At 36.4% G+C, this 15,091-nt stretch overlaps 2 protein-coding genes across 5 annotated transcripts; both read left to right on the top strand.

Moving 5' to 3' along the window:
• Positions 1–91: 91 nt before the first annotated feature.
• Positions 92–4,910, top strand: LOC107264286 (scm-like with four MBT domains protein 1). The gene is made up of 7 exons (XM_015732392.2): positions 92–967; positions 1,558–1,967; positions 2,057–2,146; positions 2,223–2,737; positions 2,840–3,690; positions 3,769–4,427; positions 4,527–4,910. Exons 1-7 carry the CDS (start codon positions 922–924, stop codon positions 4,695–4,697), a joined length of 2,742 nt encoding a protein of 913 aa, XP_015587878.1. The 5' UTR covers positions 92–921; the 3' UTR covers positions 4,698–4,910.
• Positions 4,911–6,119: 1,209 nt separating this feature from the next.
• LOC107263972 (neuroglian) lies at positions 6,120–14,740 on the top strand. Of its 4 annotated transcripts, XM_015731737.2 has the most exons (14): positions 6,120–6,267; positions 7,018–7,095; positions 7,189–7,212; positions 8,063–8,195; positions 9,207–10,622; positions 10,726–11,186; positions 11,257–11,613; positions 11,713–11,971; positions 12,080–12,400; positions 12,491–12,710; positions 12,793–12,949; positions 13,035–13,307; positions 13,670–13,762; positions 13,890–14,740. In XM_015731737.2, exons 2-13 carry the CDS (start codon positions 7,041–7,043, stop codon positions 13,759–13,761), a joined length of 3,768 nt encoding a protein of 1,255 aa, XP_015587223.1. In that variant the 5' UTR covers positions 6,120–6,267; positions 7,018–7,040; the 3' UTR covers position 13,762; positions 13,890–14,740. The 4 variants fall into 4 exon arrangements, with proteins under 4 accessions (XP_015587223.1, XP_015587237.1, XP_015587212.1 ...); XM_015731751.2 differs by lacking the exon at positions 7,189–7,212; XM_015731726.2 differs by lacking the exon at positions 13,670–13,762.
• The last annotated feature ends 351 nt before the right edge of the window (positions 14,741–15,091 follow it).

Here is a 15,091-nt window from a genome sequence, read left to right as displayed (position 1 = left end):
GTGATATATATATATATATATATAAAATGCCACATCTGTATTTAAAATAATTACTAGTCAATCGCCATTGAGGCAGAAATCATTACTTATACGAATATCACTTTAATCAGCGTAAATACTATTAATGATCTTTAAAGAATTTATTAATACATAAAGTGCAATAATGACGTGTTGGGTAATTTTAAAAACCAGTATTAAATTTGTAGCAGAAGTGAAAAAAGCCACAAAATGCAAAATGCATTCACGTATTAATAGAACTTCTTAAAAAATCATCGATTTTCAACAAGCCAAATATTCTTACCGTATATAGGTACAGCTGATCAAAAATAACGTGCAAAAATTGTTTTCAATGAGCAAATGTATAGATACCCACCAGTCACTCTAAAAATACATATTACAGTATTAATTAATAGTTTATAGCAAGTATAGTGTACTGATAAAATATGGCAACATTACAATTTGTACAGCGTCGAGAACATTGACGATTTCGTTCACTTTTGGAAAGAACAAATTGAAAATGTTAATATAAAAAATAAGTGGGTAAACATCTTTCGTTTTAAGTATCTTACTATACATTGGGGTTGAGAAGGGAAATGTTATCAAGGTATAAATAACCTGAACACTCGTAAGATAAATTGTAAACGGTTCAAAACGATATTGAAGTTACGACTAGACGCCGGAACGAATGCGCCGAGCGTAGCCCAGAAAAGAGATAGCAAATGAGTGAGTAGAGAAACGTATAACGGACCAGTTTAGCAGAGAGTGTTACGATTGTGAATGGTAATTTTTTAAATTTATAATAAACTCTATGGAAAGACTTTGTAAAAAGGCACGGAATGAAGTCACGCTAGGGGCAAGTAAATAAAACTTGGAAATTGATTTAAATATCTTATGAACAAGCGTTTGTAATATTGGAAAGTCATGGAACAGAGCGTTAATCGAACGCAAGAGAAAATATCGGACGGAGGTAAGATTATCGATTATCTTTTTAGATTTCGTAAAGTTTTCAGAGAATATTAATGTCGCTTTATTATATTCATGTTATGCATCATCAAATTGATTAGCGAGTTGCATTATTTGGTAACCTTACGTTTATTAGAAAAAGCTTTGTAGAGTTTTCTAGGGATATCACTATACGTTGAAGAAGTTCTTGAAGCAAACTTGGAAAGCGCTATAAAGCGTGTTATGGCGTCACCTTAATTGATTAGGAAAATTTTAATTATGTCAATCATTTAGAAATGACTATTTTTTAAATGATGTATTATATCTATTTTGCATGGTACAACATGTATGTGAGAATTGATATTTTATAATTATATATAATTATAACAAATGGTTTATTTGATTTTATAATTTTAATATTTCTCATTTCTATTTTGTTACTAGAATTATTTATTGTATATTTCATTCGAAATGTCTGTATAATTAAATTTATTCAAATTTATAAATTAATCAAATAATGGGCTTAACGCAACATATGTTAATATTTGGAGAATATGTTAAATTTGGATTATTAAAAACTTGATATAATTACAAATTGTGTTTATCTGATCTTAGACAATGGATTTGTTTGGCAAGACTACCTTGACGCAACTGAAAGTGTCGAAGTTCCTCAAATTATGTTTCCACATGTTGAGTTAACACTTCAAAGTGGAATTGAAATAGGAATGTCTCTTGAAGTACCGACTGAGAAAAATTTGAATCAAGATGTGTCCTTTTGGGTTGCATCTATCGTTATGGCATGTGGTCCATTATTGAGATTACGCTACTTTGGAGGAGACGATAGATCATTAGAGTTCTGGTTTAATCTTACGAAAGAGGCAGCTCACGAACTTGGATGGTGTGTCAAAAATGATAAAAAACTAGAACCACCTGCTGCTATCCATGAAAGATCTCCAGGATGCTTGGAAAAATTACCTGAATTTCTAATGACTGCAAAATCAGTACCCCCAGAAATGCTGTCCGGAGTTAGTAAATTCTGAATAAATTACTGTTCTATAAAAAGTAGAACATCGCTAATTTTGAACAGAAAATTTTATATATTTTCATTTTGCAGGATGGACTCAGTATGACAGACAGGATTAAACAGGGAATGAAAGTTGAAGTCAGTGATTCAAGACATCCGTATAAATTATGGGTCGCAACGGTAGTAGCTATTTTCTGCATAAATAGCAGAATTTCATTTGTGATTCTCTTATCCGTAACGATAAATAATCTTTCAGATAATGGAGAATATTGGAGGACGCCTTTTATTACGTTATGACACTCCAGGTTCGACAGTAAAAGATTTTTGGGTATTTTGTACAGCAGAGTATTTACATCCGTACGGTTTTGCAACAAAGTCAGACTCAAAATGGTTTCTTGAACCGCCAAGTTCTATACTTGAAATGCATACTTATGAGGAATGGAAAGAATTGACAGAGTCGAGTCCAAAGAATCACGAAACGCCCGAAAATTTATTTAACAATAGCGTCATTCATCCTCGTCATAAATTTGAAGTTGGCATGAAAATGGAAGCAGTGTCTCCTGGAGACCGGACAACAATATATCCCGCGACTGTTATAAAAGTTTTTGATGATGTATATTTTCTTGTCGAAATTGACGTATATAAAATGGGTACAAATACGAATAGTAATGACAATCGCGCATCAAGCAATTCTCCAAAAAATACATGGCTTTGTACAGCAGAACATCCCTACATTTTTCCTATTGGTTGGGCCAAAAAACATGATATCAAGTAAGTCAAGTATAATAAAATGAAAAAAAGTAATATCTTTATTTCCTTACTCGTGTTGCATCTGTCAAATAGAATATTAAATGGTAATAAATTTCCTTCCAGAATTACACCTCCACAGAATTGGGTATGCGAATCCGATGAATTTGATTGGAACGATTATCTGGCAAAAACAAATTCTACTGCAGCAAAAGAAAATTTATTTCCTGAATGTGAGAGTGCAGTCGATGCTGGTTATGAGATCGGTATGAGATTGGAAGCTGTGGATCCAGAAAATGAGAATATAATATGCGCCACGCACATTACAAAAATCATAGACAATCTTTTATGGTTAAAAATGGATAATTACGACGATTCGAAACCTGAGCACATTGTCTACATGCATTCTTTGCAAATATTCCCTGTTGGCTGGTGCGAATCAAATCATTATCCTCTAAAGCCGCCAAAGAATCACGTGGAACTATGTAAAAAATTACAAACATCAACAAAAGAGATGCAAAAGAAAAGTGTCTTAGATATACCGATATCGGAACCACGTTCATCACTATGGTGTCCAAAGATTTATTTTAATTATCGTTGTTTCACTGGTCCTATGATATCTAAAGGAAAATTAGCAACACTTCCTAAAGCAGTTGGGCCAGGACCTGTAATCTTAGTCATGAAAGAAGTTTTATCGATGATAGTATCAGTCGGTTATAGAAGTGCTCGAATTTTAAAAGTGCTTCAGTGTGATTCAAAGCCAGATCCTGGATATCACCTAGAAGTTCTCAAAGCAAAGCATAAAAATAATACCTACAGAGCAAGCGTGGCTGTTGTTACATCAGGCGATATGGTGGCTGGGTTTTGTAAAAATATATGTAAAAAATTAATGGTTTGTCCAAATCTATTTGGACCTCTATACGTTCCAGAAAATGAGTGCCCCGACAAGTGTCACAAGACATCAAAAACAAAGTTTAGTAAGTAATCTTGATCTTAAAAGATTTTCAATGCTCAGTAAAAAATCATAAACTAATGTTGTTTGCTTTTAACTCTAGCTGCATCTATGGGAACTGGACGTCGTGGAAAGCCCAAAGGGTATACCAGTATCATGGTACAAAAGCCAAAACCATGGGGTGGTCGTCGTAAGAGAAGACGAGGCAGATGGGCCAATCGTGATAAAGACACACCAGAGGAGGAAGTAGAACGAGAAGAGGAAATGCCATTTATGTCATTGGAATTGACAAAACAAGCAGCGGAAGCGATGGAGGATGCTACAGATGACAGACCACCCTTATCAGAAATTGATATAATGATACAAAAAGGTCTCGGGAAGCCTGAGAAATCGGAAGAGTTAAAAATTGAAGTACCCTCGAGTAATGTCTCAGAAGATTCAAGGAGTTCGTTCAATGACAGAAAAAGTAAAGACAGCAATATGGGCAGCCCCAATAGTTTAACTAGTAAGCCTCAAACTATCAAGTGCGTTCAGAACGGTACAAATCCTCGACCGGGGAAGAGAGAACGAGAATGGGATACGAGCATCGAATCCGACTGCTCGGAAGCGGACGCTGAATACGTTAGGATGCAGAAAAAACAGAGACGTCCTAAAACAAGGAAACTGGATTCTAATCCTTTATTTTGGAGCGTCGATGATGTATTTAGATATCTTCGAAAAACTACAGACTGCAAGGATATTGCTTATCGCGTGAAGCAAGAGGTATTATATCAGAAACTTGCTATTGTATAATACCAGTTTTTCACTATCGTATTATTATATGTATACCATTATAATGTCATATTGTACTTATTGTTGTAGGAGATAGACGGACTTGCATTTCTTTTACTAAATTTACCCTCACTCACTCAACACATGAAACTACGTACAAGTTCTGCTATGAAACTGTGTCGTCATGTGGAACAAGTCAAAGTAACATTCTTCCTACGTCATATCAATGAAGTGGAACCAGAACAGTATCAAATACTGTAAGATCTAAATTGTGTATATAAGTGTTACTTCTAGACAATTACAATATTATAGGTTCGTTTGCTGTATTATATTATTGACAACTTAGAATTTATTAAAGATACGTAAAAAATGGCTCAGACTAATGTTGTCAGGTGAATGAAATTGATATTGCAATTTCATCTTGTATGACAAATAATAAACTAACCTGACACTGTATAAGCTTTAATATTAAAACTTTAAATTTAGCATAGCTACTCTGTTTCGTAATAAAATAATCCTAGTTATTTTTATTCACACTTCCCAAAAGTGTTTTTTTATATATAATTACATAAGCTATCAAATGGAATGCTCGTTCGACACTACAGTCAGCCCATGAGTTCGGTATGATGTTTTGACGGTTTGCAAACAACGCAGTCCTAACCAAATGACATGTGGGTTTTCATAAAATAACGTAAACAGATGATGAAATAGAAACATAAAAGGTATTTAGTATGAAACCATGCGAATGTATACTTTGTTTCAAACATTTTATGCAGTGACACGAATGTTTTGCTAGAGACTTCATTGTTTTCAATCTCTCAAAAAAACTCATCGAACTCGTGCACAGAGTATACATTATTTTAAACCGCATGATATATTGAGTGATGTTTTAAGGTTTCCTATCGAAACCGGAAGTTCGAAGTACGTAGAGTGCACGGATAAAAGGTGACTGGGAACTCGTAGCCTCCGTCAGGTGGGTGAAGTCATTGACCTGATATCTATATGCAGCCAAGAATGAACCTCATTTCGCCATTACCCCAAGTCTGATTCTAAATCTGCAACAATGAGACCCGAGCCAAATTCCCTTAAGTTTTTCTGAGTCTGTGCCAAACGGTTCTTGTTTCAAGTGACATTTTCGTTGCAGTAAACGCACGTACGCATTTCTACAGCAATTCCTAACTAGAGAATTTAACGAAAGTAAAAACCGGAATACATCACCTATACAAGTCTATAGAAACAAAACCTCTGTACTTTCCAAGCATATAATAATCTGACTCTTTTATAAAATTCAAATATTGCAAAATAATGTACAAAAGATTGATCGATAACTTACAAAGAAATTAATCTTTTAGAAAAACAAGAAAGGTAACTTCTAGCATCCATTCGATCAGCTATCATTAAAAAAGCGTCCAGGTATTTCTCAACGTTTTTATTGGAACGTTGTAATATATTTCTTCGTTCTGTGGGTCATTATAATGTGACGATGATCCTCTTCGTGGGTTTGTTCTGCGTAAAATCATTAATTTTCTTTTAAAATTGGCGGAAAGTAAATTGGATTTAACTCTTGCCGTGGCAGATGGGGTGATTTGAATGCGAAGTGTCTGTGCTTAGTAACATCGCAGCGTAGAAAAAGTATTTGATGATGAAAGAGTGGGGGACTGATTGTACAGAGTGGGGGAATTCTGAAGCGCCTGTACGTATGCAAGACCAACTCACAGTAGTACGGTACCGTACGGTACATACGCTGTGTGTTGCGAGTCAATGGTTTTCGGTGATGCCTTGGTGATGATTGCGTTGAACTGTGATAACGAGTGATTAGAAATTGAGATAGGTAAGTGTGTTATCAGTGGTTGAAAAAGAGAGATTATTCGTAAGTGTTAGAGCGATAACAGAAGCCAGGGAAAACCTCGAAAAATTCATAGCGGCTGACAGCGTCAGCGATCAATGTTGCTTCACGGCAGAGCGGGTGTGCCCGTTCGCCAAGCTTGGTGTGTCTCATCCTTTTTTTTGATGCCGTGACGAACGTTTCCTCAATGACGATCGATCGCCATCCACAGGAAAAGTCGGATGACCTACGATCAATCTTACTTCTATTTCCTATTGATGCGCCACACATTTCCTTATGATAAAGTCGCTATTTTCGTACGATGTTGTCATTCTAGAGGACAACGGGTTCGGTGAGATCATCCGATTACCTGGCACATAACGATTATCTGTAATGCAAATTTCTTTGCGTTTCTATGTCAACCAAATAAACAGCATCTTTATGGATCCTCTCGCGTGCGAGTTATGTCCTATGTTATATTACGTGAAATAATCATCAGAGCGAACCTAGAGACGGTCCTTACCTTTGCAGCTGGGGAGCACGCCCATTTTATGCGTCTCTACGGGCAACCGTTATTCCAAAACAATTCGCCGCGATTTTTGAAAATTATACTGTGCATAAAATGTTTTTATCACTTTGAATCCTTACGGTCAATTTGATAAAAATATCTAGCTTCTGATTGACTGCTATTAAGCTTCTTGTCGAGGAACCACAGGATATCCAAATACTTATGTTGCACGGTTTTTTTTATTTTAGACAGTGAAAAATAGTGAAAGATCATGAGGTGCAGGGTGTTTATGATCGTGCTGCTCGCTCTCCAGGCAACCGCATTGAGTGAGTATATATGATAATTTGTCTATGAATCTCAAACGATTTTATCATTGTCCATGGGGTTTACTCATAATAATTTAATGTTTTACATTATAGTTCATGTCCCGGATATAATAGGAGGTGGTAAAGCTGGTAGAAAGTAATAAAAGCTTTTCATTTTTGGGCTTTAGCAATCACAGCAACTACCATTATTTCTAATACTTGATGCAATTCAATTTTGATTAATGAAAAAAACAACACTATTCTTTTATGTCTATAGCGCTTTTTATAAGTGCTGTGTGTGTTTTATATTAAATATAAAATAATGTAAATAATTTTCTGCAATTAATATTGCTTTTTATAATATATTAGTGAACATTGGTTTTATCTATTAAAAAAATGTATATTTAAAAAATTTCAAACTCATAAACAATTTTATTAAAGATTACAGCTTTACTTGAAAAAAATTATTTTATTTGCATAACTGAAGTCATGAGAATGACTTGATCCTATTAATTTACTTGATAAATAATTTACTTGATATATCATATTGACTTTGATATCTTTAATTATGTCATGGAAGAAATATTTAACTATGTATATGTCTATAATAAGCAAAAAAAATTGTATCAGTGAAAGGGCTTGGCTTTTATTAAATCTTGTCATGTATATAAATTTAATGTTTCTTGATAATCATCCTGAAAATCAATAGTCTTCCTACAAATGAAACTAGTGCACTGTTAGAAATCATTTTTGTATTAAAAACCTCATCTTGTTCAATGCTAGATATAATACACCACCATTTGCATTGCAAAACAAAAAATTATAAAATTAGTCAATCTAGTATTTCATCTTAGAGTCACTTTAGTATCTATGATCTGAAAAACAGTTTGAATGTAAAATAATCATGTACATTTGCAGTGGATAGCTTCTTTAGCAATTTACGAAATTTTGTGTGTGTACGATACCAATATATTTTATTTTTTGATAGTTCAATCTCCACCACGGATATCAAAACAACCTCCAACAGATGAACAACTTTTCCAAGTAGCCCAAGCAAAAATCAATGAAAATGACAAGCCATTTTTGATTGAATGTGAAGCAGAAGGTGAACCAGCACCCAGGTATGGTCATTTATCTAATGGAAAGTACGATATTTATTCTTGTCCTTCTATATTTGTCATCAGCAACATTTCATAATTCATTCGCATTTTTGGTTGTTGCTTTCTTATCTATTGACACTAAATATTTACTAATCTGTCTGAGTCTTTCATTAATCAGACTGTCTAATTGGGAAAGTCTCTTCTTAATATTTAAATATATTTAGTCTCCATCAAAACCATTGTAGTTCAGTTGTGACATGGATATTGCAGAAAGGAAAGACTTCATTCACAAAATTCCTTTTGGTTGACATTTGATTCACAGTAGACTGTAGTATAGTGAAGCCAGAGTAACTGCTCTTAATTACTTGGATGACCTCATAGCCTCAGGGAGTATGACATTACCACTACTGATAAAGATACCTTAGTTGTAAAGTGACCAATGGCAAGCAGGGAGTGGTCATCTCTACGCCATCCACCACATGTTTTTTCTTCCCAGCATAGAAATAGGATTACCATTACATTTTGCCTATTTTATTCTGTTTTTATACCAGCATCCATGGTTTATTCATATTTTATCATTTGTTTAACTTGATGCAAAAAATAATTTGCCATAGTTTTGTGTGTGTTATCATTGATCTGTATTCTTAAAATATTTGATTTATAAATAATAAATTTATCAGTAGATTTTGTTATCAGTAAAAACATTATAAGAGCACTCTACTGCCTTAACGCTGTGTTCATGCTTATTTTTAAATTAGAATGCGTGCTCTTTTTTTCTACATACTAGCCCGTATTCAGAAATTGCTTTTAGTGCTAATAGCGCGATTTTAAGTTTTTTCTTAGTGACTTTTAGTTAAAAGCGACTCTGTTAGTGACTTTAGGGGCGAGTTTTGATTACGGGCTACTGACTGTAACATCTTATTTTAGGTGTTTATTATGATCCTAGTGAATAGATTGCGTTTCATATAGCAATTTTTATATTTTATTTTGTATAGTGTGTAATGCACATGGATTTTGTTACTATGAAATTAGGTATCGATGGATAAAAAATGGCAAAGATTTTGAATGGCCAGCTTACGACGACCGTATATCTCAGCAACCCGGCAGAGGTACACTGGTCATATCGAAGCCACGGGACGAAGACTTGGGCCAGTATCAATGCTTCGCAGAGAACGAGTGGGGCACAGCCACATCCAATTCGGTCTTTGTCCGAAAAGCAGAATTGAATTCATTCAAGGATGAAAATCCAATTACTCTAAACGCCAACGAAGGAGATCCGTTTAAACTGACCTGTCAGCCTCCAGACGGATGGCCGAAACCAAATGTTTACTGGTTAATTCAGGACACTGTTGGTGGCATCAGATCTATAAATAATTCAAGAATGACTCTGGATCCCGAAGGAAATTTATGGTTCAGTAATGTCACCAGGGGCGATAAATCTGATGACTTCTATTATGCTTGCGCCGCCACTTCCGTATTTCGAAATGAATACAAATTGGGAAATAAGGTTTTGCTGAATGTCATATCCACGGGTGCGTCTGCCAACCAGAATAAACATGAACCCGTCAAGCAATACGTTAGCAGAAAGAACGAAGTAGCTTTGCGAGGAAAAAAAGTGGAACTTTATTGCATTTTCGGTGGCACGCCTCTTCCTCAAACTGTATGGAGCAAAAATGGCCAACTACTAAGATCAAGCGATAGAATAACACAAGGGAACTATGGAAAGTCCTTAATCATAAAGCATGTGAACTTTGAAGACGAAGGCTCATACACGTGCGAGGCGTCGAACGGCGTCGGCGATGCCAAGTCTTATTCAATTAATTTACAAGTAATGGCTGTGCCATACTTTACCGTTGAACCGGAGGTCATAAACGCAGCTGAGGATGAGACAGTTGAGTTCAGATGCGAAGCTAGCGGCGTACCTGAGCCGGAAATTAAATGGATCCATAATGGCAAACCGATAGCTGAATCCCCACCAAACAGTAGGAGAAAGGTCTCGCAAAATTCCATTGTTATCGAGAAACTCCAGAAGAAGGATACTGGAAATTACGGTTGCAACGCTACCAATTCTTTAGGATACGTTTACAAGGATGTTTACGTTAACGTACTTGCTCTCGAACCAGAAATTACACAGCCTCCTACAGAGGAAGCTACTGTCGATGGGAAAACTGTTAGGTTGACTTGTCGTGTCTTTGGTGCACCTAAACCAGAAGTGAAGTGGATAAGAAACGGACAGGCTCTAACCGGAGGTCGTTACAAGACACTTGAATCAGGCGACTTGGAGATCGAAAACGTTATCTTCCTCGATTCCGGTAATTACATTTGTCACGCCTCTAATAAATTTGGAGAAGTGGAAGCCTCCGGTAGTCTAATAGTTAAGGAACGGACGCGAATTACGGATGAACCGGAAGACTACGAAGTGGAAGCTGGCTCTACAGCAACATTCAGGTATTGTAATTTCTTATATTTATCCTAATATCCTCATTAAAGATGTACATAGTTTATTTATTAAGCATGGATTTTTATGATTGTATTGGTTTTAATTTGTCAGGTGTAATGCTGTGACCGATTCGAGTTTAACATTAAATATCCAGTGGTTGAGCAATGGAGAACCTATTGATTTTTATTCGGAACCAAGATTCGTACGAAGTAGTGATGATTCACTGATGATTACTAAGACTACGGAACTTGATTCCGGTACTTACACTTGCGTTGCTCGTACCGAATTGGATGAAGCTAAGGCGCAAGCTACATTGACCGTTCAGGATGTACCTAATGCTCCAATATTGCTTGAAGTCAACTGTTCTTCCAATGAAGCATCAGTCCGGTGGTCCCCAATGGGCGACAACAGAGCACCAATTTCACGATATATCATACAATACAATACCAGCTTTACACCTGATACCTGGGAAGAGTCTACAGAATTTGTGCCTGCAATCGAACAGACTCATATAATGCCAATGTCCCCTTGGGCTAATTATACATTCCGTGTATTAGCTGTGAATAAAATTGGTAAAGCCTATAATTAATCATTTTCATTTTGAGGTTTATAGGATATACTGAAAAATGATTTATTACACAGGAGCGTCTCTTCCTTCTCCACACAGTGCCGTGTGCTCTACGCAACCGAGTCGTCCACACAAAAATCCGGATAACGTAATGGGCAATGGAACTAGTCCAGACAATATTGTTATCACTTGGACGGTAATGCCGCAGATCGAGCACAATGCACCAAAATTCATGTACCGAGTCTTCTACAAACAAGACATCCCAGGCGAGAAATGGAATCACGAGGACATATACGATTGGCGAGTGCATCGTCTTCAATTGAACAATCAACCGACTTTTCAGAGATATAAAATAAAAGTGGTAGCGATTAATGAAAAGGGAGAGTCAAGTGTTCCGGCTCAAGAAGTCACTGGTTATTCTGGAGAAGACGGTATGTGCGGACAATTTTTTTTTCTTCTTTCTAATAATTCTTGATTCACTGATGAATTGACACGTAAATGAATTTCTGTTATTCTTAAAAATCTTTCAGTGCCTTTGGAAGCGCCGACTGATTTCACGTTAGTAGAAGTAACTTCAAGTGACACGGCAGTGTTATCGTGGAAGCCAGTATCTTTAGAGTCGGTACGCGGTTTTTTGCAAGGATATAAGGTAGAAACGTGGACTGACAGGGATGGCGAGGAGGGTATGCGAGAGACTAACATAAAGAACAGTAACGCAACTCGTGCGGTTGTTAACAAATTTGTACCCTACAGTAAAAATTATGTAAGGATACGCGCTTACAACAGTAGGTACGTAATCCATTGTAGCGATACAATTTATGATCATATGTTTTGGCGCAATTATATAAATGAGCTGTTACATTGACCATATTGTACAAATTTACATTGTTTTCATAGATACAACGGTCCACCGTCGGAAACTCTTAGCTTTGATACTCCGGAGGGACCACCGGGAACAATTATGAGTTTAGAAGCCGATCCAATGGGATCAAGTGCACTGTCTATCAGATGGACAAAACCTGCGGAACCTAATGGCAATCTTACTGGATATAAAATTTATTATCAAGTTGTGGATAAGACAGAGGTTCTACCTATAGTGGAGAGGAAGAGTCACGAGGTCAGAGCTGACGTAACTAATGCTAAACTAGCTGGTCTGAAACCTAATACCAATTACCGTATTCATGTTCGGGCAATGACAAAAGCTGGTGAAGGAAATGAGTAAGTATACGAAGCATGAATTTGTTCACTCAACAGCGGATTTCCTCGAAGAGGAATCAATCAATAATATTGTTTACTTTTTATTTCTAGCTACTTTATCGAACGAAAAACACAACTTGCACGACCCCCAGATGTGCCCCAGTTTACGTGGGAGCGAATACCGACTGAGAATGGTCTTTCAAGTGTTAGGATTACTTGGCTACCTAGGCAGACAGGTAATCCCGGTAGCCACTTCTTTGTTAAATACAAAATCAAGGGCGAGACAATTACCCTAAAAACTAATCCTGAATTTATTTCCAATACGATTGAGGTATGTATGCTGATGAATCTATGCTAAAAGATAAATTACGTTCATAATCGGTATTAACACTAAGTTTTATTCATCACTTCAGATTCGTGGACTTCAAAGCGGTGAAGTCTACACCATGTCTATTGTCGCGGTTGACGGAGAGTACATGACTGAAAGTTTGCCACAAGAAATAGAAACTAGCAATGAAGGCCCCATAATTCAGCCAAAAGAAAATGTTGCTACTGCTGGATGGTTCATAGGTCAGTCTCAGAATTAAGATTTGGAATATACTTCCTCGAAATCATTTAGCAAAATAATACATTTCATTATTCTTCACTCTCTAAGGTATGATGTTGGCAATCGCATTCCTTCTTTTGGTACTGATAATCGTGTGCGTGATAAAACGTAACCGCGGTGGAAAGTACGCGGTGCACGAGCGAGAATTGGCAGCTGGACGGGGAGATTATCCCGACGAGGGTGGCTTCCATGAATATTCGCAACCTCTGGACAACAAATCAGCTGGGGGCAGAGCCTCGTTAGCTTCATCATCGCATCAGGATGGAAAACATCCTGAATCCGATACGGATTCTATGGCAGAGTACGGCGAAGGTGATACTGGTGAGTTTTCTTCAAATTCAGTTATGCGTTTTGCGTGATTTCGCAATTAGTCATAAAGGTGGCGATGAGCTGTGTGTGGTTATTATTTTACATAGCATAGTCAAACCTTATCACCCCATAGTACCGAAGCTGTAATTAATTGTGCTTTATCTTATCTTAATTGTGACGCTTCGTTGATATACATTACAATCGGCAGAATATTATTTACTCTCTTATCACAATAATATTTGCACTATTACTTTCATTATCTCTTACGTAGCAGCTCGTTTAATTTGATTTAAGGTCACGCAATTTTTTTCATTTTTCATATTTAGTTATCCCTTTCTTTTTTGTTATGTTGCTTGTTTGTTTCGATACGACAGAGGGTATGAACGAGGATGGCTCATTCATTGGTCAATACGGTCGACAAAGAAAACAGGAACCTAACGCTCAAGCATTTGCAACATTAGTATAAGGTAAGTGCTGTTGAGATGCTTGTTTTTATCGCTTTATGATGCTTTTTATTTTTCTTTCACGGAGTTTATTTATACTCGTCACTAGCTGTTATCAGACATAACACATGGAAACGTGCTTGTGTTACAGGTCGTTTCACGGAGGACGGGTCTTTCATTGGCCAATACGGGCCAAAGGGTAGACCAGAGGAAACACCACCCATTCCAACCGGTACCATGGCTACTTACGTGTAACCTCTGTAACTGTCTAACTTATGCCGTGTTTGAATTTTCTCATAATCGAGGCCAAGGACTTCACTCCTTGTCTGTCGCATCAACTGCTATTCACCTTGCGCTGGGCGCAATGTCCACACTACTTGTACTGCCAGTTAGAATTTTGCTTTTGGGTTTTATAGGTCACTTGAGATAGGAACTGACTTTGAAAGTATCAACACTAGGTTAGAGTCTACGGTGAATATACGTATCTTATGATGCTATCCATTTTAACGTACACTATATATATTGTTGCTCAACTCTTGAATCGAGTTAAGCAATATATCTCTTTGAAGGTACCGCGGTACTTGAGCATTTCCGTGTCTCTCTTAAAAATTAAAAAAAAAAGCAGAACGAAAAGCTTCAATTTTCTATCAAAACAGATGACGAACTTTACGCATCTTAGGATGTGTAAGATACATTTAATACGTTAACACTTTCATATTTATCTCCAGTTAATTATGAAACCCAAAGATAATAGGTGTTTCATAGCGTGCAAGCTAATTACGGAAATAGCGTTATAGATACTATTCTAGCATTGACACTAATAATTGACAGGGCCAGATTGGGCTGGACATATGCCAGCTTTATTACAGGGTACCCAAAGTTATGTTTGTATCTTTTCAAATATGTATGACAAATCATTTTTGGGGCTGCATTCGTACGTCGAGTAAGCTATGATGCTTAAATATAAATGGCACTATATATAAATATATATATATATAGAAAGTGAGAGAGAGAGAGAGATAGAGAGTGAGGAACAGTGAGAGATTTGTATATCTGTCAAGCCCCAATCAATGTCGGGTGAAAAAGTCAATCCGAGGGACAACGGATTCTTCATGAGCTTTTATTGCGAAGCTCTTGACATTCCACGCAAAGCACAACGGCGTCTTCTGTTATTTCCAAGTATCGTCCAAACTTAATGGCCGTGTCTTTCGCATTTGTCAGTCTACCATTGACAAGAAAGGTGAACACGAGCATAACCAGGATCCTTGAAATAATTGCAGTCTCTAAAAAAAAAAAAAAAAAAAAAAAAAAAAAAAAAAAAAAAAAAAAAAAAAAAAAAAAAAAAAAAAAAAA

The sequence above is a fragment of the Cephus cinctus genome, unplaced genomic scaffold (genome assembly GCF_000341935.2).
Source record: "Cephus cinctus unplaced genomic scaffold, Ccin1 Ccin1_scaffold0013, whole genome shotgun sequence".
Classification (NCBI taxonomy): domain Eukaryota; kingdom Metazoa; phylum Arthropoda; class Insecta; order Hymenoptera; family Cephidae; genus Cephus; species Cephus cinctus.
This window is presented reverse-complemented; position numbering and strand designations above follow the sequence as displayed.

Excerpts from the sequence above, each read along its gene's own strand:
- LOC107263972 (XM_015731726.2), top strand. The coding sequence starts at position 7,041 with ATGAGGTGCAGGGTGTTTATGATCGTGCTGCTCGCTCTCCAGGCAACC. Across the intron at positions 11,614-11,712 it reads TGGTTATTCTGGAGAAGACG|TGCCTTTGGAAGCGCCGACT; the intron begins GTATGTGCGGAC and ends AAAATCTTTCAG. Across the intron at positions 11,972-12,079 it reads ATACGCGCTTACAACAGTAG|ATACAACGGTCCACCGTCGG; the intron begins GTACGTAATCCA and ends TTGTTTTCATAG.
- LOC107264286 (XM_015732392.2), top strand. The coding sequence starts at position 922 with ATGGAACAGAGCGTTAATCGAACGCAAGAGAAAATATCGGACGGAG. Across the intron at positions 968-1,557 it reads AGAGAAAATATCGGACGGAG|ACAATGGATTTGTTTGGCAA; the intron begins GTAAGATTATCG and ends ATCTGATCTTAG. Across the intron at positions 3,691-3,768 it reads GACATCAAAAACAAAGTTTA|CTGCATCTATGGGAACTGGA; the intron begins GTAAGTAATCTT and ends TTTTAACTCTAG.